At 39.4% G+C, this 27278-nt stretch overlaps 1 protein-coding gene across 4 annotated transcripts in view; it reads left to right on the top strand.

Moving 5' to 3' along the window:
• Positions 1–27278, top strand: part of phf14 (PHD finger protein 14) — a 105694-nt gene that overhangs the window by 51636 nt on the left and 26780 nt on the right. For 3 of the 4 annotated variants that reach the window (XM_017482255.3, XM_017482256.3, XM_017482257.3), the window contains exons 14-17: positions 1751–1913; positions 8116–8172; positions 8339–8460; positions 25566–25683. In XM_017482255.3, coding sequence (XP_017337744.1) covers positions 1751–1913; positions 8116–8172; positions 8339–8460; positions 25566–25683 — 460 coding nt within the window. Of the gene's footprint in view, positions 1–1750; positions 1914–8115; positions 8173–8338; positions 8461–9929; positions 10174–25565; positions 25684–27278 lie in introns of those variants that run through there. The other variant, XM_017482258.3, reaches the window with a different exon arrangement.

Here is a 27278-nt window from a genome sequence, read left to right as displayed (position 1 = left end):
AATATAAGGGGAATGTTATTACTTGCACTGACATCAGCACTTGTCTTTATAAGATCTTTGAGATAATCTGATTGAATAGCTTTGTGTAGGTTTGACAGATGATAGTCAAGTTAAAGGATTTGCTTCTATGATGAAGCTGTCAGTCAAGGATTTATTACAGATGCTGCCTTTGTGTGTTTGTTCTGCTGCCTTTGCTTTTGATTCGCATGTAATCCTTCATGTAAAAATAGTGAGACGCCGTTCCGCACAGTCAGGTGTAAATTAGAATGTATTGCGGCACTTGACGAGGAGGCGAAATTATACGTAATTACAGCATCGATATTTACAGCAGTCGTACAGAATTGAGAGGAGTGTCTTTCTGCCTTTTTACCTTGTATATTTTTAGTTTGTTTTTTTTTTTCTTTCTTACAAATATGAAAACAACTTCTTATAATAATCGACGTCCTAGTTTCCCACCAACACGCACATCGATACGCTGCTGTTATAGGATTGTTGTAATGGTTGTTGCTTTTAATTATATTAGTTTATTAATAATTCCTTACTGTATAATTGCAAGCGGTTTCTTATTTTTCTTCAAATTCGATAGCAAAATGTAAATATAAACTAAACCTAAACAATTATTTATGAATGCAATGAGCAAAAACAGGCCAGCCAATCAGAATGTTCTATATTTGCCAAAAAGAATCTTTGTTTGTTAAAGACCAAGACATTGCACTTTTGATCCGTTTATAGTAACGTTTAATGCTGGCAACGAGACAGTTTAGTTCATGTTATTGCTTCTGAAAGTATTCAAAGTCATTCCCTCACATTCTCTTCAATTTAGTAAGACCAAAGAAATGCAGCTTGTTAACGATAAATTTCCTGCTGCAGAAAACATCCAGTTGCGTGTTATTTAAACGGCGCACTTATATAGCGCTTTTATCCAAAGCGCTTTACACTGTGTCTCATTCACCCATTCACACACACACACACCAGTGGTAGCAGAGCTGCCATGCAAGGCACTAGCTTGCCATCGGGAGCAACTTGGGGTTCAGTGTCTTGCCCAAGGACACTTCGGTATGTGGAGTCATGTGGGCCGGGAATCGAACCCCCAACCCTACGATTAGTGGACAACCCGCTCTACCACTTGAGCCCCAGCCGCCCCAGCCGTATTTATGTTTAACCGTTACAAAGTGCTGACACTGGAGACTCCTTCCATAACCAGCCTCTTGCATAAAGGTTCACCACATCATAACAGTTAATGTTTAATGTTGTTAGATTTAGATTATGGGACGCGTCTACCAATCCAAGGTCCTGTGAGTGAGTTGTTAGTATAGAAATGGTAAGGTTTTAGAAAGAACTGTCAGAGCTGCTGATATCGGGATCCAATCAGATATGAGAATTCAACAATGTAGATTAAACCTTAATGTTCATATTCAACATACTCATTACCATAGATACTCTAGAGCCCAGTGAGTATGGCAATCCCATAATTGTATTCACCAGGGGGAAAAAAAATTAATTTCAAATACATTGCATAGATTTTTTTTTTTAATTAAAAAGCTGTCCTGTTATGCATAATCTTTATATAACCATTATATAAACATTTTACAGAGTACATGCCTGCTCTGATTATTTGTCCAGTTTTGCCACACGTAGATATCTCCGGTCGTGCAGCTTTATTTTATCGTAAATACGTTTCTAGGACTATAAATCAATAATGGAGACTAAAAGCAAGTTTGACCTTGCCGTTTATCCCTCATGTTTTCAGGCAGTGCTCTGAGTGTGACCAGGCCAGCAGCGACGAGGCAGACATCGCCATGGAGACACTCCCTGATGGTACCAAGAGGTCCAGGAGACAGATCAAGGGGCCAATCAAATTCATCCCTCAGGACATGTCACCAGAGCCTAAAAAACTGCAACTGAGGGGCACGGTGGGTATCAGGGTACACACATTCACTGATCCGAAGATATTTGGTTAACAGCATCATTCCATCCAAGTACACAAACTGTAAACATTTGATTAATATACTGTCCACTCAGTCCTTTAGATACAAGACAATACTTCATGAAGTGCAAATGGTATGTGTAAGGCCGACGATTCAGTTCCAATAGAGTAACAGGACAGTATGTGCTACTGAAGCTAACAAGCTGCTGATGGCATCCCAAAGTCGTCACTTGTGGGTGTGTCCCAAAAGCTACTTTTCTGGCTATTCTGTTCATCTTTTTGAGGTTTTGAAGATGAAAAGGAATTTCACCTTTCAGCACGACAATGACCCGAAGCATACGTCCAAATGGCTTAACCAAAAGAAGATCAGTGTTTTTAAATGGCATAGCCAGAGTCCAGACCTGAATCCAACTAAAAAGATGACCTTGCAATTTGATGGATCTGGAATGATTTTGCAAGAAAGAGTGAGAAAATATTGCCAAGTCAAGATGTGCCATGCATATAAACACTTTCTAATTTCACATTGAGGCTGGAAAAGTGGTTTACAGTGTGAACCTGTGAACCCGTGGGTTTTTTTTTTCCTTTTCCTTTTTCTTTTAATGAGAGCTCAGAAACTTGCTGCTCTGTATACGGTTAACAGTTGCATTTTGCAGGCATCTGAGCTTTTCTTAATTCACTTACTCTCGTCTTAATCTATTCACTCTTTCTAGTCTTAATCTATGCATCGCTCAAGGCAAAGCGGCCTTGTTAATTGATTTCCAATTGATCGCTCGGCCCTCGCTAATGAGAGATAATTGACGCGCACCATGGTCTGTTCTCTCGAGCCTTCTCAAGGTCACGACTGCTTTCTGTTCGAGCGAGTATGCATTGGCGAATTGCACCTCGAAAGCTTTTATGTCGCATATCCTGAAGCTAAAATACTCAGCCTTTTATTGTTTAGAAGGATTGATTTAAAGCACCCTGAAAGTGTGGCGCCTATAGAGCAGTAATGAATTTATACAGCAAAAACCCACAGAATTCCAAACTCCTGTAGTGTTTGCCTTGTGTTTAAGCCTGCTGATTAATCTCCTCTCGACTGATCAGGATTGTTTGCGTTAGCATTAGTCGTAGAACCGCTAGCTTAGAGATCATGGTATGTCCCTGTTATCTGCTTTCAGAGTTTATGGGTTTGAAGAAAATTACATTAAATTAAAAAAAAAAAAAAAGGATTATATTGTTAAGAGTGGCCTTAAAAAACTTTTAACAAACATGCCGTGAAAATCACTATTAGCCTTCAGTAGTTATAAAGTTATATGGATATATCATTTTAATTTCTTTATCAAGATTACTTTTAGCCTGATATATCGTCTTATTTCTCTGGCTGGGAGATAGTCCAGGGTTTGGCTTTTTTGCCCTCACTGATGTCGACACACTTGGTGAAAAGAGAGTGACATTTACAAGACAGATTTTTGTGCCATTTCCTTAATGATATCCTAAATGCTGTGAATTTTAAGTATGTATGTGAGACAGAATTGAAGTCCTAGATGGATCAACATGACAGCGTGTGGTCTGAGACCTAGTTCAATTCCCGCAGATTATCGGGAGTGCTCAAGTGTTAACAGGGGTGAATTACTTGGAGAGAATTGCTGGCAGTTTTTGAGATGAGTTTTTCAGATTTTTTTTTTTTAAACTCGAGCACGTTTAAGCGCCAGTTGAAAAGTTACAAAGGCAATTGTACTGAGGATGAAATTCTTCATGTTTTATTGCTGGAGCAATAAAACACAGCACACTTAGAGTATGCGTTTTTTTGTTTGTTTGTTTTTTGTTAGATCTTGTCCATAGTCTCCCATTTATTTTACATCACCGAGAACAAGGACCAGTGTGGTGGGCAGGTGGCGAACATCTGTAGAATCATCATTCATCATTTAATTTTATGCGCATCTCTAGCATTATGAGCATAAATTAAAAGATTTCAGATTTTCTTGTTATGGCATGGTGTCATACTGATATATTGTCACACCCCTGGTGTATGGTTAATATATTTTTCTGTGAGTCTCAACAGAAAACAGCTGGATTAAAGCCCCCACCCCTTGCGCGCGCGCGCTCTCTCTCTCTCTCTCTATCTCTCTCTCTCTCTATCTCTCTCTCTATCTCTCTCTCTCTCTGTCTCTCTCTCACACTCACACTCTCTCACACGCTCTCTCTCTGCTGGAGTTAAGCGCTTCAATGCAGCATTTATCTTCAGACGCACACCACAGCGCAGCAGCCACCGAAAGGAGCCCCACGTTTGCATTCTTAATGCCTTTTAACATGGCACCACAGCAGCGCAAAAGCCCCCGTAAAGCCACTTTCCTATTTATCAGAAGCAGCTAATCGACCTCCCGCTGATCCTCCACTTTAGACTAGGTAGAGAAATTTTACACTGATGTTCTGCCCCTGTGTGTCCCAGTTACTCAGAACCCTCCTTCTTTAAAGGTGAATTCATAAATGTCATGGTGATATTTTATTACACCTTTCTTTGTCTGGTTAGGAATCATAGCTATCATTTGTGGGTCCTTCTCACGAAATGTTCATTTAGAAAGCAGGGGCATCTCTGGTGGATCATAATGTTTCATCTAGCTCTTCATGCAGTCAGGTTAATAAAGTCTCGCTAAAATACAGGCAAATACAAAAGTCTGTATACCTTTACGACAAAATAAAGAAGATGCCAGCAAGTATTGTGTATGTAAAGATTTTACTAGTGAGCATTTGTTATTCTTTAATAACGTGTAGGCCCACTTTTTGTCTTTATAACTGCCTCCAGCAAGATGTTTTCTAACTCTGATAGAAATGCTAGAACACTGCCGTTCTCAGATCAGATCCGGAGACCGAGATCTGATCTGATTATTTCCTTTGTGTATCTTTATTTACTTATATCCAAGTGTTCATTTGTTTTGCCTTGTCTTTTAGATAATATTACAATATTAAATTTTTTTTTATAGCTTTTTTTAAATTATTATTTGTAGCTATATTTTAAAATATCGGTACATTTTCCTCCATCCAGAAACCATAGGGGGTGCAAACTTTTTCACTGAACTGTATGCGATCGGTTCTCAGTGCTACCGCAGCATTCCTGTTCTTCTGTGCGCTTGGATAATTTTTCTGCTCCTGCGAGAATCGGCTCGAGCCTCGTTAAAAGCGCAGTGATGGATTTAATTAACAGATCGATTTTAGCCAAATCATCTTAATTCTGTGAGCGGAACGAAACCAAGATTTTGCTCGCGTCAGCCCTCTACCTGCTCGCATCTCCTCCATCGGAAGTTCTGCCTTTAATAGATTCCTTTAATCGAGTCTGCCGGTACGGAATAAACGAAATAAATGAGCGGCTTTGTTCGGTGGAGGCTTCAAGAGCCAACTGGCAGCGAGGAGGCAGTTAGCATTTATAATGATAAGCATTCCATCTGCCGTGTGATGGCAAGCCAAAGGCGACAGATGGAATTGTTTTCCCAATCTGTTTAAATATGTTGTCGATTTTTCTTCCCCCTTTTTAAAAAAAGGCGCACGCAGTATCCTGTTAAGATGCCAATGTTTGATTTGATTTGCGCTGCACTGATGTTTTTTATTAGCTGTTATGTAGATGAGCAGAATATATTGAGCTACCGGAATTTATTGTCTACCAGACATTACTACTTCCTAGTACAACTACCTAGCATGTAAATTCAGAACAGTGTGTTTCATAGAAATTGGAAGAAACGAGTATGACAAAAAAAATCTGAAAAACATTTTCATTCATTCATCTTTAGTAATTGCTTTATGCTGGTCAGGGACATGATGGAGCTGGAGTCTGTCCCAGGAACACTGGGCATGAAGACTCCCTGGATGGGACGCCAGTCCATCACAAATGTGAAAACCTGTTCAACTCAAAATGTTTTGATAATAAGTTCTAATAATAAAAAAATTATTTGGCCATCATACATTTGTCCACCCATATAAGCAACAAGTATCCATCTTCTAAGCAACAAACCAACCGTTCATTCATCCATACATCAAACAAAACAACCAAACATTCATCCATCCACTCATCCCATCAATGCCCACATCCAGCCCGTCCACCCCACCATCCACAAACCCATCCATCCTCCCTCCAACAAACCAAACAACCATTCATCTAACCAACCCATTCATCCATCTACCAACCCACCTATACACCCATACAACCAACCAAATGAAGCAATCATTCATCTAACCAACCAACCATCCATCTGCCAACCCATTCATCCACCCACCCACCCACCTATACACCCATACAACCAACCAAACAAAACAACCATTCATCTAAACAACCCATTCATCCATCCACCAACCTACCTATGCACCCATGCAACCAACAAACCAAACAACCATTCATCTAACCAACCAACCATCAATCTGCCAACTCATTCATCCATCCATCCACCAACCCACCTATCCACCATCCATCCAACCAACAAAACCAAACAACCATTCATTCTAACCAACTCATTTAACCATCCACCAACCCACCTATCCACCTATCCATCCATCCACCAACCCACCTATCCGCCCATCCAACCAACAAAACCAAACAACAATTCATGCTAACCAACCAACCATCCATCCACCAACCCACCTATCTACCCATCCAACCAACAAACCAACCATTCATCTATCCCTCTAACCAACTGACTATCCATCCATCCATCCACCCACCCATCTAACCAACAGTCTAAACAACCATGCATCTATCCCTCTAACCATCCTTCCATCCATCTGCAGATTCATCCATCTATCTAACCAACAAACAAAACAACCATCCATACATCCATCCATCCATTTATCTATGCAAATTTAATAAACAATTTCCATTTAAAAAATGTAAATACTCAATACAAAATGAATTGCTTCAAATCAGCAAATTATTTGCTTAGAATCAGTTTGTAATTGTTAATTAAACACAATCACAATTCCTTTATCATCACAGTGTCTGTATTATATCAGCATATTAGCCCAGCCCAATTTAAAAGATTAAAGAAGTGATCTCCAGATTTTTACAGCCCTTATAGAATAATCCCAATATAGTATAAAGTTTAAGTAGACGTAACATAGCAATTCAATTCACTTTTATTTATAGACATTGCCACAAAGCAGCTTTACAGAAATCCTGTAGATGTGGATTTAGATATCTGTTGGGCAAACCAGAGGTGACAGTGGTGATGGAAAACTCCTTGAGACAACATGAGGAGGAAAACTTTAGATGAACCAGACTTGAAAGGGAACCCATCCTCTTCTGGATGACATCGGATAGTTGGATTATAAATAATTACTCTATAAAACTGTATAATGTGAAGGAGCTGTGGCCTCTGTTGCCATCAGGCCCAAAGAAGGAGCCGTGGCCTCTGTTGCCATGTGGCTTTTGGGCCATTTAACACTGCATAACATGAAAGTTCTATGTTTTGGGAAATAGTCAGAGGATTTCTGAGTGAATATCACAGAATTGGTGTCAAATTACATTACTGTTTTGTGTAACTTGGCAAGAACTGGCCACTAGGGGTGCTCTTTGTGAAGGGTGCTCTATCTCTCTACATAAAAGGGTACTTTATCTTTTTACATTTTAATTAGTTATATACTGGTGTCTTTCCGTAGAGTCGGGCAAGAGTCTTTAAATGTTTTATGTTTTTTCTTATTTTCTCTCTCCGAGTGAGATACATGCAAAGTGAAAGTACGGGAGCATCTGTAGTTTTCAGAACTGTATATGAAATAAAATGACAACAGTTCACCGCGTGAAGGACTTTTCCACGCGATCACACACATTTTTAAAATCAGTTCCTTCATACAACACTAAATCATATTATCACAATGTGCTGCACTATAGTGTATCACAATGAATCAACTCTAAATCATATATTGAATCAGATACTGAATTGTATGCATTTTTCAAACATCAACGTTTTGATCACGCATCAAAATGCATATTATTGTTTTTATGCACATTACAGTGCATCAAGTGCATGTTTGAATCGTGAGTAAGCTAACAGGGTGAAGTAGTGATGCAGTCGAACTGAACAGCATTGTCTTTCACTACAATAGCCAGCAACAATGCAGGCTGTTACAGGCAAATTAACTCGCAGATGTGATGAAAAGAGTGTTGAGCTATTCTTTTGAACTCAATAGTGTTCTGAGCCTATTTAAGGATTTGATTTTGTCTTAAACAGAGAACCCGGGGCCAGAAGAGGAAGCGGGTGTCTATCTGCGAGGAAGAAAAGATAGAGGTGAACTCTTACTTCTCCATTCTTCTATTAATGCTATCTTTCTGTCTCATCTGTCTCTAATATTGCAAAGAGAAGGACAAGGGGATGTTTGCACAGCACCTTCAGGTCTTCTTCACTCATGGCCTCAGATATACACACACTGCTCTAAAGGCTTGCGTTTCCATAGGAACCGGCACCACGGGAACGCAGACAGCGGCAGTCGGCGTTGCAAAAAAAACCAAAAGCCGACGATACGAGGACGGAGTGTACCACCTGCAAAGGGCCCGGCGACAACGAGAACCTCGTTAGGTGAGTGAGAGTGTGTGTCGTGAGTGTGTATGTGTGAGCTTAGTGAGAAACCCATAATTCTGCTCATGATTAAGCAGCTTTCCTTTTCATTATATTACCACACCAGCCTTCTCTTATGTAGCTGTCACGTTTTCTCATTTCACTGAGCTTCTCTTATCTCTCTTTGCTTTATTGTTAGGCTGTGACTGATTCAGTGCGATATCAAGATCCAGAGATCCATTATTCACGCTTACTTTTCTTGCATTTCTTAAGGCACATTTCTAATATACAGAACACATCATTTCTCTGCAGCACTACAGCTCTGTCCTATGGCTCAGCTTGCACCTTGTAGCTCATTTTGGTAGCTCACATCTACCAAAAAATAAATAATAAATAAACGTCACCCGCAACCCAAAAACCCACTCTGTATTTGATTCACTTCATGCAGTTGAGTTGATTCAGAGTCAACTCGCTTTCTCGTTTGAATCGTACCATGCACTATATTGTACATTCCAACGGTTTGATTCAACGGGGTCTTGATCCGGTTCCAAGTATATTCTAGCACAGTTTGACTGCATTAAGAAAATGATTCAATCCTGAATCGACCTGACTGCAGGAAGTGAGCCATATATTTTTTAAATGTATTTCTGACCAGTGAACAAGTACTTTTCAGCTTTTCAGCGAACAGACTAGCGCCCTCAGACACTCTTGAACCGGTTATTTTGTTCCGCACCCGCATCCGTGTTGCTGCGTTCTCATTTGCTTAATCCAATCTCATCAAGGTAAATTTTATTTATTTATTTATTTAAATGTTCTAGGGTTTGATTCAATCAGACTAAACACTGCATATGTGAATGCACCCTTAAAGATGAACAGCCTGATCTGTGGGTAGGAAACACATGAAAACCTAAATAAAACTCAAGTCAAAACTTGACACATCTTGATTCACACCAGAATTAAATCATTTTTTTTTTTTTTTTCCTTTTTCTTTAGTAGTAGTAGTTCAGGGACTCACTTTGAAGAAACTGATGAGATTCGAGGTGAAGTGTAAATTGGCAGGATGTGTAATTCGATACATCGAATACTACTGTAGTAGTTGACCAACTCTTAACTTCTCACACATACTTCATACTTTTCCTTTCACTTTAATCAGTGAATAATTCATAGAAGGGAATGCATGCTATTCTTTAAATATGATACCTAAGCTATGGGGTCATGTTGAGATCATTTGAAGATGAGCGTTGTACGTTTGCAGTCATGGCAGTTTACAGGTTGGATCAAGCGTGAGATCTTTTCTTATCCGATTCCCAGAAAGATTGTAGATACTAGAAAGATTAGCATTGCACAATCGCGGCAGTGAAACTTCGACTGTGAATTGTATTGCGGTATGACATACTCTTAATATTTGAACAAATCTGATTTGTGTAGGCCTTAGCTGTGGCGTGAAGGTGTGCTGCCCTGACTGTCTGCTCTATCTTTGCGTTAAACAGGTCGTGAGAGCCGGGCGCCACCTCTCCCACGTCCCCCACGCTCCTCCCCTAAAAAATCTGGGGACAGATGAGAGAGGGACAGAGAGAGGGAGAAAGAGAAAAAAGAGAGAGGCAGATTAAGTCGTTTCGAAGAGCGGCGTCCGGGTCGGGGCAGGAAGTCGCAGACGACGGCCTCCTCTGACCGTCACCTTTGACATCACTTCCTGCTCAGAACCATGGAATTTAACACGTTGACTCTTTTGGGCCACAACGAAACTTTCAGGAGCAAACGCACTGTTTTTTTTTTTGTTGTTTTTTTGTTTTTTTCAAATTTCAAATTACACATGGATTTTAAAGCTTGCGAATTAAAGGGATTAAAGGGATGATTGTGCCGCGGTGGATTCTATAAGAGGACTAAGTGGATCTTGAGGACGCTTAGGTAGCCATTTTGGATGGAGACTTTAAAGTTGGTGAACATGTACTGGACAGTATCTCTGAGGCTGGACGTGTAGCCGCTTGTGCTTTGGATTCCTAAACTGACTGTCATGTAACAGGGAACTTTCCAGCCTTGCTTCAAGTGGCCTTTGTGCAATCCTGGCCAATTTGGGACAATTCCGTGCAGCCCTCTCCTTTTCTTCTTTACCTCTCATCTTTCTGCAATCCCCTTTTTTAACCTGAATGTTGTATGTCCTCTAAGTTAACACATGAATAATGCTTTTGAACTGAACCCTGTGCTGCTCTCGTTGCTTATTGCTTATGCTATGTGAAAGTAGTTAGTAGCGAGTAGAGAATTCTCAACACAGCCAGTATTTCTTTCGTCTGGAGTATTTACTCATGCCAGTGCATCCACCATATTACAATATGATGAACGGTATTTACAATGTAGATCAGTCGAGAAAATAATTAGGAGGTTTAGCAAGCTGTGTGTGTGTGTGCGGTGTTGGTATCTTTATTTTTTGTCGTGTTTAGGCAGAATTGTGACGTGCCCTTACAGTGGTTCACACATTGCCTCGTGGTGAAGCATATTGTACTTTTTGACAGCTCAGCTGCCTTATATTCTGTCGAGATAGCTAGGAATGTCCCGATGTGGGATTCTTGCATCTTCATGCCCTTTAATGTGGTGGCCTTCAAGTGCAAGACATATTAACAAGCCAAAAACGCAAATCAGGGAATGCAACGACGAAACTAAAATTGCTACAGCAACAGCGGAAACATGAGAGCAAATCCAAAATACATGAACATTAACTCAAAATGGCAATCAGAAAACAAGCAACAGCAAATTAGAAAATGCAGTAACAAAACCAAATGTGCAACAGCATGTCAGAAAATGCAACAAAACTAAAAGCACAACAACCGAACAGAAAACTTAACAGCAAAACCATAAATACAGTAGCAAATCAGAATACTTATCACCAATGAGAATGTGATTTTGTTGTTGTTAGTCTTGCTGTAGAGTTTATAGTTTTGCTGTAGTGTTTATAGTTTTGCTGTAGTGTTCATAGTTTTGCTGTGGTGTTCATAGTTTTGCTGTAGTGTTTATAGTTTTGCTGTAGTGTTTATAGTTTTGCTGTAGTGTTTATAGTTTTGCTGTAGTGTTGTTAGTCTTGCTGTAGTGTTTATAGTTTTGCTGTAGTGTTTATAGTTTTGCTGTAGTGTTGTTAGTCTTGCTGTAGAGTTTATAGTTTTGCTGTAGTGTTTATAGTTTTGCTGTAGTGTTCATAGTTTTGCTGTAGTGTTCATAGTTTTGCTGTAGTGTTTATAGTTTTGCTGTAGTGTTTATAGTTTTGCTGTAGTGTTCATAGTTTTGCTGTGGTGTTCATAGTTTTGCTGTAGTGTTTATAGTTTTGCTGTAGTGTTTATAGTTTTGCTGTAGTGTTTATAGTTTTGCTGTAGTGTTGTTAGTCTTGCTGTAGTGTTCATAGTTTTGCTGTAGTGTTCATAGTTTTGCTGTAGTGTTCATAGTTTTGCTGTAGTGTTCATAGTTTTGCTGTAGTGTTCATAGTTTTGCTGTAGTGTTCATAGTTTTGCTGTAGTGTTTATAGTTTTGCTGTAGTGTTCATAGTTTTGCTGTAGTGTTTATAGTTTTGCTGTAGTGTTTTATAGTTTTGCTGTAGTGTTTATAGTTTTGCTGTAGTGTTCATAGTTTTGCTGTAGTGTTTATAGTTTTGCTGTAGTGTTTATAGTTTTGCTGTAGTGTTTATAGTTTTGCTGTAGTGTTTATAGTTTTGCTGTAGTGTTTTATAGTTTTGCTGTAGTGTTTTATAGTTTTGCTGTAGTGTTTATAGTTTTGCTGTAGTGTTGTTAGTCTTGCTGTAGTGTTTATAGTTTTGCTGTAGTGTTGTAAGTCTTGCTGTAGTGTTTATAGTTTTGCTGTAGTGTTGTTAGTCTTGCTGTAGTGTTTATAGTTTTGCTGTAGTGTTGCTAGATTTGTTGTAGTGTTGTTTGTTTTGCTGTAGTGTAGTTAGTCGTGCTGTAGTGTTGTTAGTCTAGCTGTAGTGTTTATAGATTTGTTGTAGTATTAGATTTGCTGTAGTGGTGTCAGGTTTTTTTGCTGTAGTATTGTATGTCTTGCTGTAGTGTTGCTAGTCTTGCTGTAGTGTTGTTAGTTTTGATGTAGTGTTAGTTTTGCTGTAGTGGTGTCAGTTTTTTTTTTTTGCTGTAGAATTGTATGTTTTGCTGTAGTGTTGTTAGTTTTGTTGTTGGATTGTTAGTTTTGCTGTAGTGGTGTTAGTTTTGCTGTAGTGGTGTTAGTTTTGTTGTTGCATTGTTAGTTTTGCTGTAGTGGTGTTAGTTTTGCGGTAATGTTGTTAGTTTTGCTGTAGTGGTGTTAGTTTTGCGGTAATGTTGTTAGTTTTGCTGTAGTGGTGTTAGTTTTGCGGTAATGTTGTTAGTTTTGCTGTAGTGGTGTTAGTTTTGCGGTAATGTTGTTAGTTTTGCTGTAGTGGTGTTAGTTTTGCGGTAATGTTGTTAGTTTTGCGGTAATGTTGTTAGTTTTGCGGTAATGTTGTTAGTTTTGCGGTAATGTTGTTAGTTTTGCTGTAGTGGTGTTAGTTTTGCGGTAATGTTGTTAGTTTTGCTGTAGTGGTGTTAGTTTTGCGGTAATGTTGTTAGTTTTGCGGTAATGTTAGTTTTGCTGTAGTGTTGTTAGTTTTGCTGTAGTGGTGTTAGTTTTGCTGTAGTGTTGTTAGTTTTGATGTAGTGTTGTTAGTCTTGGTGTAGTGTTAGTTTTGTTGTTGCATTCTTAGTTTTGGTCTGTTTTCTGATTGCCTCTTGCATTTTTGATTTGTTAATGTGCTTTGTACTTTCCGGGCACCATACTTGAACCTTTTAAGGCAAACATTGTCAGCTTAGACTAAACAATCTATCTATCTATCATCTTTATAACAGTATACTTGCATGGTTTATATCATACTATTTGTTTACATCCTACTGAAGAACGGTTGCCTTTTTTTTCCTTTTAAAATGTAATTATGATCGAGGGGTTTAGAAGCTCAGATTTACATTGTATGTTTACATTACAAGATCCCTGTAAATTGCATACTGTAGGATACAATAGGGGGTGAGATTGTGATCCATTTTGTAATGGATGTTGCACCAATTGAGCAGTTATGTATATTTCATCGTGCCATCATTATCATTTGTAGTTGATTTTGACCAAAAAAAAAAAAAAAAAAAAAATTGCACTCATTTTAAAATGGAATATTTAACTTATTTATGTATTTATGTCAGTTTTTATTATTCACCTAAACCATTTTAAAGCGTGTGTGTGGTCCCCGAGCTGTGGCCTCGGCATTGTGCGAGCTGTAATAAACTCTTGACTTTTTCACCTTATTGCCACCGTGATAAATGACTCTCGGTTGGGCTAATTAATAGCACCGAGCGTTGGCTTGTAGTGCACCGTGTGTGTGCGTGTCCCCTCCTGTCCTGGCTGATTTATTTTCTGGGATAGCATGCGTGTCCAACAGGATCCGCTCTGCTAGACATACTCGGGACCGGACAGAAAAAAACAACAAAAAAAACAAAACAGTGAACAAGTGAAACCGAGTAAATGAGAGAGGTGGATCACGTAGTGTTTATTATGATCTATTTACTTTAGCCAGGATGGGTTCCAGCATGTCTCAGTGTGCTGTTTTTCCCCGCTTCATCTCTCTCTCATACACCCAACCAAGCACGCAGAATCATATGGCTCCCTGTTCCTCCATGATCCTCCCTCTCACTTCATCCTTCCCTGCTTCCCTGTGCCAAGCTCACAGCTCTGAGAGCAAGAGAGCGGAGAGCGCTTTCATGGGGAAATCTGGTTAACGGCATAACAAAAAGCTCAGTGTGCCTGGCAGCAGACAAGCACCATTTGTGCTTATACAACAACAGTGGCAGCGATGAGCAGCACACAAAAGCCCACCAAAACTCTGAGCCGAGACATTGTGTGCTCGGGCTGTCAGGACAGATTTCACTGTGTGCACTGTGCAATACGGTTTAGCCGTGTTTTTTTATCTTGATTTGTTTGGTTTTTTAAAAACAATTTCATGATATAGTAGCCACCTAAAAACTATGCTTTTCTGCTTCTTCAGCTAAATTAGCGGTAAGACCAAATGCAAATAAAATACACATGGTGAAAATACAGTTCACTAAAGGGCAAAGGCTGCAGAACGTGTGAAAGACGTATTTATTTATTTCTTGCACTCACTTCACACTAGCTTGAGCTAGTTAAGTAGTGAGTCTCGCTCATGGAGGCTTGTTGCAGTATTGCTTTGCTTATACCTTCCTTTGATAGTCTAGGGTTTTTGTGGAAAGATTCTGTTTTTCTCTCTCTGCCTGCTAGGATTATTTTAGAATGATTGGCACCTTTGATACAATTTGAAGTTTCATTATATTTACAATTTCGAAAGGGGGAAAAAAAAAAACAAGACTCCACACCTAACAAGCTTCTTTGTACCAGCACAAATATTCATTTTGATAACATGGGAATAAAATAAGCCTTACCCCCAGCGCTACTTGACACCACCGGTGCACTACTTGAGCTAAGGATGCTAGGTGATGTGGTTATCTGGGTTATCTAGAAAAGCGCTATATAAATGTAACTAGTGTCATGAAACATTTCTGCACTCAAAGTGTACTTGTTTGTTTAAATGTATGGTTAAACATAGCTGCTTGATGGTTAGACATAGCTGCTTGCTGTTTCAGACATAATGTAGGTTGAACTAGAAACAAGATTGTTATAGAAAGAAAGCAAAGAGACCTAACTAAAGGTACACGCACATGCATGAAGACTAAACACAAGGATTTTATGTGCTAGTGTTCAGTAATAAGAGACATCAGTGTGAAGCTGACTTACAATTATCAAACATTATACCGTGGTTTGTATGAATACTCGATTCTGATTGGCTGGAAGGTGTGCGTTCAAACCGTTGAATGCACAAGTAGTTCCAGTCAGTTTATTCACTGTTCTAAATTAACGAGCTGCCTATAAACAATTGTAACCATAGTAACATACAGTTACAGCTGCATACAGTAGTTAAACTCACAGATTAGTTATTAGTAGAGACGCCACACAGATGCAGGTAATTCACATACTCTCTCTCTCTCTAATAACTACTTATTATAATTCATTCAAATAAATTTAATCTCAGCGCACTACTTTATGTCTGTGTATGATTTAGAGCTGGTGGAATTCTAGATCTAATGACCTGTATATAAAATAACTAACGGAAATGAACCATCAGTGAAATTTTGTGCTGCAAACATCAATGACAGCTTTAACTTGTCAATGCTGGCAAGTGACCATGGTATAAGCGGGATAATCTACGGCTAGGTGCACGTTGCACGGTTTTAATGCACTCCGCTTCGAGTCAGGTGGTTCATTCCATCCACGTCATTTAATGCACACCTAGCAAGGAATAAAACACTGTGACGTGCTCTTATACGGTATTAATCGACGATGGGGTGCTGTAATAAGTTATCCCACCCGAAGTTCCAGTAACAGCATGTCCCAAACTTGTTCCTCATCTACTACTGCAATTTTTCTAACGCTAACAACTTTTTCTTAATTAAAGAACATACATTTGATCTGTTCATATTTACATTCAGTGTTGAAAAATGTCAATTAAAAACGTTACTTCCTGTTACATTATAACAGATATAAACATTCGTTTCCTCACCATCCTCTCATTGTATTTAGACCAAAAATGGAGCATGTGATGTCACTGATAAATTACCCTCAGGGAATAGACCTCGTTTCAAGATTCTCCCTTACTATGACTGTTACAAAGTGCTGACGCTAGAGGCTCCTCCCACAAATGTGAACTAACCGTCTCGTTACAGAAAACACCTTTTAAATCTGTTCGTGCGGCATGTCCTGTGTAGAAGTCTAATTGTTACTACAGAAACGATATTGAGAGCATGAATATAAGCGTGTGAGTTATCTTGCAGCTGGCTCTAATGTTTAAGCCGTGCTGTTCTAGAAAATTAATCACCACCTTCTGATCAATCAGAATTGAGAAGTTAATAGCGCTGTGAATGATTATAATGTTGCTCGGTATGGCAAATAAAGATACTTAGATTTGAACTGATAATATCTCACTGGGTCAGATTGTGTGCTGCTTGAAGATAGCTTGGGATATTCAGTGTGTGTGTGTGCGTGTGTGTAGAATCTGGACGAGCAGTAACCTTTCCGACGATGGCCTCTTTTCCTATTACAGCCCTGACACAGGATCTGTGGAGATGATTTAACGGCGGCATTTTGTTTTGCTGACTTCACTGCTTTTTTTTTTTTTTTTCTTCCCTCCCCCCTTCTGACCATTAAAAGAGGAAACCGTGTGGGAAGGGTGGCCAAGCAGCTAAAATCTATTACACCGCAACTTCCTAACGTGTTTTATCGCATTGAGCTGACTGCAGTGTATGTCTGGATCTCCTCTTCTTTGCTGATCCTTCCTTCTTCACCTCTCCTCAGCCCACAAACTCCTCTGTACGTGGGCACAAATTGCTGCCCTAAGGTTCGGGATTTCTATGGAAGGGCAAAAATCACAGCCCCTTTTTCTCCTCCTACCTATTTTCCTAAAGATTTTCTCCCCTTAGGAAAAAAAAAAGGTCTGAAATAGTTGTTCCACTAGCATGATGGGAGAATGCGGTGAGTCAGCTCGACTCACTTCAGCCCCCTGCTGAACATCAGGAGGAAAAACACAATTTAGACACAGATCCTACTTCTGAAAGTTTCTCGTGCCATTTTCCATCTCCCTGTGCAACCTTTTAGCAACTGCCTGAGTGAGCTGTTAGGTAATGAGTTAATAAAAAGGAGTTAGTGTGCCTTTTTTCCTCAGTTACTCTCTCAGTCTTAGCAACACCTCCTTGTCAAACAATAGCTCCGTAACAATACAGTTCCCATCTCGACGTTAATCAAAAAGTGCAGGAAGGCCAATAATCCGCTCCTCTTATTGAAGGGATTCACAAAAAAACGTTGGGGCACTTTGTCATGGCCGCTGGTCAATGGCCGAGCGCTTTGTGCTCTATCGATCCGGTTCACGTGGCCTCTCCCCAGGTAATTGCAGCCAAGCTGGGTGATAAATTTGCAGTGTTTCTTTCAACCATTTTAGAAAAAGCAGGTCTGTAGCGAGTGAGACTCGCAACCACTTTGGCAGAAGAAGACCCTGTTTGTGATCATGTTCAGTATCAATAATTTCATGGTTTAAGCCTGTGTAGCAGCCCTAAAGGGTTTTTGTTGTTGTTGTTGTTTGTTTTTTAAAATATATATAAAGTAAATTGTTGTTTAAATCACCAGTGACCGATTTCCTCCCTCTGTGTAAACGTTATTTTAAGGTCAGTCTGGGAAATTTGCTCTTGCTCACATTTAATTTAATCCACAGAGGGACAATCAGAATTGGCCTCCAGATTAATCCCCAAACAAGGCATTTAATTAGCATGTTCAAACATTCTCAGTATAATCCCATCTCAGTTTTGGTGTTAAAAAGCTGTTTTTCAGCCATGTTTTTGTCTGAAATATAATTCCCCAACACTATCTTATATGCTTGCAAAACAGGCTTAGTCATAAGCATCTGTTGGGATGCTTAAAGGTGCATTAGATAAGATTAGTGTTGGTGGTTCGACATTTGAATGATTCCCATCCATGTTCGAGAAGCTCCGCCCCCAGGATCTACAGTTACCTGTAGAGTGTATCCAAACAAAACAAGCATTCTGGACCAGAAGTCAGTTTTCCACACGGGTTCTCTGAGTGACTCAATACAATTATGCTAAGACCACGGCTTAATCTATTGTGGGGTTTCCCCCCCCCCCTGACGTTGTACGTATCTTCCAGGTTATTTGTACAAGTAAGGAATTAGACTATTGCATCTTTACCTTGGGCAGGTTTCTGTTTGGGCTGTCTCTCTGTCAGTTTGGATAAAAGTTAATAAAGTTTCTGGCATATAATATTTATTAATGACTGAATGTGAAGTTTAAATCTTCACACAAGTCTAAACTGATCAGATGATGTTTGGAAATAGAGATGTATCTCCAGAGATTAAAAAAAGAAAATTGTTTTTTTGAACTGAATTAGATTTGCTTATATATCATAACACAATTTATTTCATTTGTAATAAATATCGTTAATAAAGTGACAGTTAAAAAAAATTATTGGTAAAAAAAAAAAATCAGTTTTTGTATTGTCTTTTTTAAATGTATTATTATTAGTATTATTCTTCTTCTTATTATTATTATTCTTATTATTATTATTATCATTTCATTCTCTTTCTTTGTACCATGACCCAAAACAGTTACTGAAATTAAATTATTTACTTACTTACTTACTTGTCATAAACGCTTAAAATGGAAGGAAATGTTAGGACACCACAGCTCCGAAAATAGAAAATTATTTATTGCTTGTTCTCACAAGCTCTGAGAACAAGTAATCTATAATGTTCTATTTTTAGAGCTGCGGTGTGCTAACTTTTTCCCTCCTTTTTTCATTTTGTTGTGGTTGAGCACCCTCATTGAGCTTTTTTGCCCGTCAGATGTGCGCACTGATTGTGTGTTGAATCTTCATAAACACTTAAACACGTCGACTAAAAATTGCTGATCTTCATCATGACGTGATAGCCAGGCCTTTTTCTGTTCCTTTATAAAGTTTCTGTCTACATTATGTATTCCATGAATCTCTCTGATGTTCCAGCCATTTCCTTGAAAAAAAAAAGCCAGACATGACCAAATTGGCAATGATCCAATAACTCAAATGCCTGCTCACTTCTTGTCCACTTTTATCTAAAATGGTAAGGTATCTCTCTGAAACGTCCTTTGATTGAATTAAGCCGTCACGGCTCATCTCTGTAAGGGCCGTCAGTGCGAGACTTTGTAAATCCGGTGCCGAGGGAGCGCAGCAGGGGGGACTCCAAGAGCCTTACCCTGAGATTAAAAGGCAGATGAAAGGGGATAACGCCTTCGCCGTCCGAGAGCAACACGTGTCGTGGATAAAAAAGATCAATTGTGTTTTCTCCCCCTCCTTTAGTCGGCATCCCAATAAGATTAGCTCAATCAATAGAGTCTCTTATGAGTGATTGGATTGTGTCTGGGCCTGGAGAGGGAAGAACGAGAGCGAGGAAAGCGGCTCGATTCTCCCAATGATTAAAACGCACCCGAATTGCTTTGATAGCATTGAGGACCTTGGTTGTGTAAGGGCACTGTTCGGAGCAGATAGAGGATGGTGCCTGCGTATTACAGATACTAGGAAGGGATTAGACTGATACATCGGGTGCAAGAGATAGAATTGGTCCACATGGTTAGTACTGAGAGCTGTGTAGTACACTTTTCTTGAATCTACGTGTGCCCCATTTGTCCAAAATTATTGTGTATATTTTATTTAAAATAATTCGATATGATTAGATTATAACTGTAATGCAAGTTAGCACGGGTGAACAAGTTGTACATTCACTTGCTAGCTAGTAATTAGGAAGCAGGACAGTTAAACGACAAAATTGCATCAAAATGTTGTGTGCGTGTTCTCATTCAGAAAAGATCATCTCTTCATCCGCCTAATAACAAATGTGCTGATGTGTGTAGTGCAGCAGGTGGTTGGATTCAGAATAGGTGGCATACACTATCCTGTAATATATTTAAAGCGCACCTATTATGGTTTTGGAACATGCCGAGTTTTGTTTTAAAGGTCTCGTACGATAGATTTACATGCGTCCAAGGTCAAAAAACACTTTGATGTGATCATAATTTATATTGCAGCATTACTTTTTTGTTTCCCCAGTGTCAAACACGTCGTTAAATGAGCCGTTCTATTGGATTCGTTCTAAACTCCTCCTTTCAGAGAGCATATTCTGCTCTGATTGGTCAGATGTCCCAGTCTGTCGTGATTGGTCTACCGCTGTCAGCGTGTGTCGCAAAGGAAACGCCCACTACTATAACGAGTATCGGCTCCGTCTGAAAAAAAAATGAAGACCAAAGGCGGGGTTTTTTGTTACAAACCTACGTAGGTTAGTACAGGAAATAAAGTCTGGAATCACTAATGACTCGTTTCATCTGTTCAGAATCGGTTCCTTCTTTTGGGAGTCAATAACTCTTAGATTTTTGAAACTTTGCAGATGTTTTTACATTCACAAACAGCTCTATAACGCACTACATGAAAGGTAATTTCTGAAAAACCATAATAGCTCCATCCATCCATCCATTATCCGTACTGCTTATCCTACGGGACTCGGAGCATGAGCTGGGGTACAACCTGGACGGGGTACCAACCCATTGCAGGGCACAAACACACACACATTCTATTATATATGTATAATTAGGAAACAAACTAATTTTTATGTATGCATGTGAAGGTTTAGGAAACGGAAAAGGTTAAGCCATTTCAGCCCACAGGTCTTGTCATTTTGAATTCCAATTACCCATAATCGCCTACCTCGCTCCTGCTTGGGCCTGCATGGCTGAGCAGTGTTTTAATTCAAAGATGGTAAACCATGATACACAACAAAAGGTTCATTAAGGCAAAGTAATTAAAGACGTGAAACGGCAGCGCGTCATGGCCGGCTCTAATAAAACACAAGCCTCCTGTGGCTGCCACGGGTCTTAAACTCTCCTGCGGAGAGAAGAGGAGTTTCCAGCCTCTCTTCATTCGGCAGAGTGGAGGGTTCATAAGAAATCAATCGTTCGCTGTATGCTACAATAAGCGTGCGCTCATTAGCACTACACACACACGCACATTCCTGATCATTTGTCTTCTTTTCACAAAGGGACCTCGAGGGTGATTTGAATTCCCCTTTCCTGCACAGATATGCATGCTCATGATGTTGCTGATGTTGCTGCTTATTGGCTTCGATTCCTACTATAAGCCTGTAATTAGTATTGTACTTTGATTATGCTTAATGTTGTCTTAATGATTATTACTGCTGTTCTGTCATTTTTGCATAACTGTATAGATAAAAAATAAAATGTACTATATTCCCTCAGGAAGTGCATCACTCTAGTGCCCAAAATTTGGTTTTGAATTGAAGGGCTATTGAACGAAGCTAACAAGTAATGGAAGTATAACACGCGTACTGAAACCGCGATTTTATCAACAGTGGCCAGCAGCATGTGAACTGAGATTTTTTTCTCAGTTATATGCAAATTAGATATGATGCATAAAGCAACAAATCCAAACAATTAGCTCAAATGATTCATCGGCTCAGTCCTATCGTGTGTATGATCCAGAATTTCTTCTGTTCCACCTCTCATGACTTTAGATCCTACTTGCTATTAGTTCCCATTCACTGTTTGACAAGCAAAAACTAACTGTAGTTTCAACTTATTTTGTCATATAAGTTCTTATTCAATGTGTTTAGAGACATTATGAAGAAAAATAGAGCTTGGAAGGAAGTAGCAGAGATCATTGGTGCCTGTGGTGAGTGTACATTGCTAGTTCAGTTAGCTTGCTAATCTACCAACAAGCTAGCATGAAGCATGTAACATCTAAATCAGTTTTCACACTAATTAGTGCATTATTTAATTCATGTTTAACTAGTTCGCTTTAGAACCAATATAGTTTATCTACTGCTGTTTCTCCAAAAGGAAAAAAAAATGCTGGACAGCTCAGACAACACTTTAAGTAATGAAATGTGTATACAAAGTATTTGTCAGGATTTAAAATGGTGGCCACGGTTTGTCCCCCCCCCCCCCCCCCCCCCTTCTCTACAGGGCATACTGTAGTATGTCTCAGAATGTTTAGCAGTCTCAGAAAGATGAAGTTTATTTTAAATTAATTATAAATATACATGATTTAACCTTAGCATGCAGTTTCCTCTGTGTTAATTGGTTGTCATACGTTCTGTGGATTTTTTTTAAGTGTGTAATCATGCAAATTCACATAACCTGCTGTGAATACTAGTCATTATATTTAAATTAGCTGACTAGTTTATTCACTCACCATCAATTTTCTCATAAGAAATCAGATAAAAAATAATAGAAAAGGGTATTAGCTTTCCTTAACTATTCTGCTAATGGTGACAGCCAGTGTTTTTCGCACGTAACAAACGGACGTGAGGAGAGTGCAGTACTTTTCCCCCTGCTCCTTTTCTTCAGAGAGAGATCATGTAATGGAGGCAGTTTCGAGCTGACAGTCTGTCGCCGAGGGCACCCCATTTCCTCACTGTGCTGTCACAATGAATATGTGGATTAGATAGTGATATGAGCTTGGCATATCAGGACATGAGCAGTGTACGCCATTAAGATGAGCTTAGGAAATAAATTCTGCCGTCGTTTTGAATGGAATATTGTAACACTTGATATTTCGCAAAAAGAGTACAGTCATTCTTAATAAGGATATTATGTCAGGTTGCTTAGGTTTGGATGAGTCTGATATTCTTTTTATTTCTTTCCTGAATGTCAAATGTTATTAAGGATGCTATTAAGATCTCTAGTTTGGCATTTACACTAGTAAAATGTTGGTCTTATGTCAGTCCTAAAGTGCAGGGCACTCATTTAAATGTTCATTAGGGAAACTGCGGGGTATATAAGATTCACTGGTCAGTGTGACCACATGAAGAACATTCACTTCGGTGGAGAAATGACTGATCACCCGTTCATTGTATAATGAATATTTATTTTAAAATGTTGTTGAAATTTTAAGTATAGGCTTGGAAATGATCAAGACTGTGCTTTGGCTGTAGTATGTCTTAACCTAAACTCATAAGGCTAGTCATAATTACCTTCTTCCAGTTGTCAAAGGCACTTGAAAGACCTTTGCTTATCATCTTCATACTGCAGATTTATACTTTTTAAGAATTGCTTTGTAATCATGAAGATTATCTTGTGCTCATCCTGCTGCTTTCAAGCCTCCTGTTTCAATCTGATTTTTTGTTTGAAATCTTTTTTGCATATCTGGAAGCCTTGAGTCTTATTTGGCTGCTTGGTTGGAAACTCAATGATCATGTTATTGTCTTGCTGAAAAAGCAGTTTGAAACTCCCTTGATCTGGTTATTAGATTGTAGAGTCTAATTTGGCAGGTTGGTTGGAAACTCCATGATCATGTGATTGCTTTGATGATAAAACTGTTTGAAACACCATGATCTGGTTATTTGTTAGTAGAGTCTAATTTGACTCTTGGTGGGAAACTCCATAACCTGGAAAGCATTAGTGGTTTTAAGATAATTTTGGAATCTCTTTTCCCTTTTGATTGGTTTGGAGAGTTTGTTTATGCTATTTACGTGGTTATTGGTTTGACACCCAGGCTGACTCATTGGTTGGGAGTTCCATTAGCGGCTTGCAAACTCTAACTTAGTTGTTTGCTAACCATTTATTAGATTATGGGTTTGGGGAGTCATCAATTTTCATACTGTGTTTGGAAACCCAAAGATATTGACATTTGCTGAGACACTATATGTCCAAAGGTCTGTGGACACCTGACATCAAACCCATATGTGGTTCTTCCCAAAATTGTTACCACAAAATTGGAAGCACACAGTTGTATAGAATGTCTACGATGTATAGATGGCAGCACTGTCCACAAACTTTTGGCCATATAGTATATTTGGCTGCTTGGTTGGATACTCCATGATACTCCATTCCAGAGTCTGATCAAGCCATTTGAAAGTCCATGATGTAATTATTGGTTTGTAATACCTAATCTGACTTTTGGCTGATAACCTGTTTTGCAAGGTCTTATTTAGTGAAACTCCATATTTTCATATTCATATTTTCATATCGATTGGTTATTAGTTTGTACACACTGAAATACTCATACAAGCATCCTGCCGTCAAAGTCTACTTTCAGCTCTTGCCACCACAATGAGTTTTCTCTGTGGAATTAAATGCAATGGAAAAGATCCTGACTGGTAATACTGGGCATTGTCTGTTGACCACATAGAGAGACTGCTAAAATTCCGTTTGAAAAGTACCCGTGTTCTTTTCAGGGGGAAATTGTTGCTATTTTGGTGGAGAGTTCAACCTCCACCAAATGTGATGCAATGAAGTAAATAATTTCCACAAATCAAACCAACCCTCTGTTCTTTGACAGGATGGGCTAGCTGTGTGCATATCCCACTCTGGTTCCTCATTAGTGTGCTGTGTTCTATCCATCACTATTCTTTAATTAGCATTTGGTGTCTCTGGTCGGCCAAATTTTGAAAAGGGCTCATGCGTCATTTAACACTGCATTCTTCCTCATCAAGCTTGATCCCACCTTTGTGAATATTTTACAACCAAATATGGGGGTGGGGGTGGAGTTGGGGATCACTTGGGGTTGGACATACAGTTCTGAAGGAAAGGCATTTAAAAATTATGGAAGAAGAGATCTGTTTTGAGTTAAGGCCAATAGATCCTGAAGTGCTTTTCTTTCATTTTCTTCTCCGGAACTCACTTTGATAAGAGCCTAGTACCCCTCATCCATATAACATAGACATATAGGAAGGGTGCCTATTGACCTCCTCGGCCCTTATCTACTTTATCTGATTTACGTTGCCAAATCTGAATCTTCACTATTGATTAAAACATAATTAGTTAATTACGGACAAGCAGGAGAGGGGAGGGCATGGAAGCTGGCCTGAAGGGCACCTGGGAATTTTCCAATAATAGCCCATGCATGATAAATGGCGGTTTCGCTTGGTTCAAATTCCTTAGGCTTCTCATTGGACAGTGCGTTTATATATATATATATATATATATATATATATATATATATATATATATATATATATATATATATATATAAAACTATATAATTTTTTTTTATGTTATTTTCACAGCTCACAAAAACATGAATTGTCCAGTGATTTTTGAGTAAACATGGTTTTATTCCTGGGGTTTGTGTGTAAGAATGGTGGATGCTCATAACACCAATTCTCCTCTTTAAACCCATTGGCTTGGAAATAAGTTAAAAAAAAAAAAAATCCTACAAAGATTTATTGGCAAGATGCACGGAAACCCATTACAGCCGAGCCAATCAAGCTGGCGTGTTTTATGATGACTGTACAAGGCCATGTGAGAGGTGCTGTGCCAATGTGTTTTGAATCTATTAAGCATCTGTTACCTGACAGGAAGCTGCTCTGTCACCATCGATCAAAACTGCCTGATGAGGGCCATGCCGATTTTTTGGCAGGGATACTTGTAGAGCGTGTGTGTACGTGTCAGTGTAGGCGCTACTTCCTTCCTTGAGCTATATTCCCTCTGGTAATATCACTCTCTCTCTTTTCATAGGTGTGATGAGTGTCAGCTCTGTTACCACTTCGGCTGCCTGGACCCTCCCTTAAAGAAGTCGCCTAAGCAGACAGGCTACGGCTGGATCTGTCAGGAATGTGACACCTCATCATCGAAGGTGAGAGTTGCTTAGGGAGGCTGAGGTGGAGACAGGGCTATAACATCAATGATTGTAATGTGATTGCATTCTACCAAACCACAAGATGCATATCAAGAAAATGTACTAAAATCACACTAGTGGGTCAAATAGAGGTGTTGGTTTTGATCCCAATTATAAATTTATGGTTTTCAGTTTGTGTGCGAGAGTGTGCACGCGCAAGAGAGAGAGAGAGAGAGAGAGAAACAATGGCTCATTAAGTGCTAAATATTTATTTTTTTAAATAGTAGCCTTCTTATTTTTTTTTCTCAAAATGTTAGCCAAAGTTGTTATGTCATTTCATGCTAAATTAATCTTTTTTTATCATAAAAAGAAAAATTTAATGTTCTAAAAGTGTTGGGATTGGGGGCAATTGAGAAGATCCTGTAAAACGAGTGCATATCAACAGTTTATTCAGAGCATGTTGTACAGTGCATCTGGAAAGTATTCACAGCGCTTCACTTTTTCCACATTTTGTTATGTTACAGCCTTATTCCAAAATCGATTCAATTCATTATTTTCCTCAAAATTCTACAAATAATACCCCATAATGAAAACAAAAAAGCACATGTACATAATTATTCACAGCCTTTGCTCAATACTTTGTTGAAGCAGCTTTGCCACCAATTACAGCCTCAAGTCTTTTTGAGTATGATGCTACAAGCTTGGCACACCTATTTTTGGGCAGTTTCTCCCATTCTTCTTTGCAGGACCTCTCAAGCTCCATCAGGTTGGATGGGGAGCGTCGGTGCACAGCCATTTTCAGATCTCTCCAGAGATGTTCAATCAGGTTCAAGTCTGGGCTCTGGCTGGGCCACTCAAGGACATTCACAGAGTTGTCCTGTAGACACTCCTTTGTTATCTTGGCTGTGTGCTTAGGGTCGTTGTCCTGTTGGAAGACCTTCGCCCCAGTCTGAGGTCCAGAGCGCTCTGGAGCAGGTTTTCATCAACGATGTTTCTGTACATTGCTGCATTCATCTTTTACTCGATCCTGACTAGTCTCCCAGTTCCTGCCACTGAAAAACATCCCCACAGCATGATGCTGCCACCACCATGCTTCACTGTAGGGATGGTATTGGCCAGGTGATGACTGGTGCCTGGTTTCCTCCAGACATGACGCTTGCCACTTTCTTCAATCTTTGGTCTGAGAGTCCTTCAGGTGCCGTTTGGCAAACTCCAGGTGGGCTGTCATGTGCCTTTTACTGAGGAGTGGCTTCCGTCTACCATACAGGCCTGATTGGTGGAGTTCTGCAGAGATGGTTGTTCTTCTGGAAGGTTCTCCTCTCTCCACAGAGACACGCTGGAGATCTGTCAGAGTGACCATCAGGTTTTTGGTCACCTCCCTGACCAAGGCCTTTCTCTCCTGATCGCTCAGTTTGGCCGGGCGGCCAACTCTAGGAAGAGTCCTGGTGGTTCCAAACTTCTTCCATTTACAGATGATGGAGGTCACTGTGCTCATTGGGACCTTCAATGCTGCAGAAATGTTTCTGTACCCTTCCTCAGATCTGTGCCTTGATACAATCCTGTCTCAGAGGTCTACAGACAGTTCCTTGGACTTCATGGCTGGGTTTGTGCTC

Source organism: Ictalurus punctatus, chromosome 12 (genome assembly GCF_001660625.3).
Source record: "Ictalurus punctatus breed USDA103 chromosome 12, Coco_2.0, whole genome shotgun sequence".
In the NCBI taxonomy this organism is placed as follows: Eukaryota; Metazoa; Chordata; class Actinopteri; order Siluriformes; family Ictaluridae; genus Ictalurus; species Ictalurus punctatus.
Note: the sequence above shows the minus strand (reverse complement) of the source record. Positions and strands in the feature narration are given on the sequence as shown.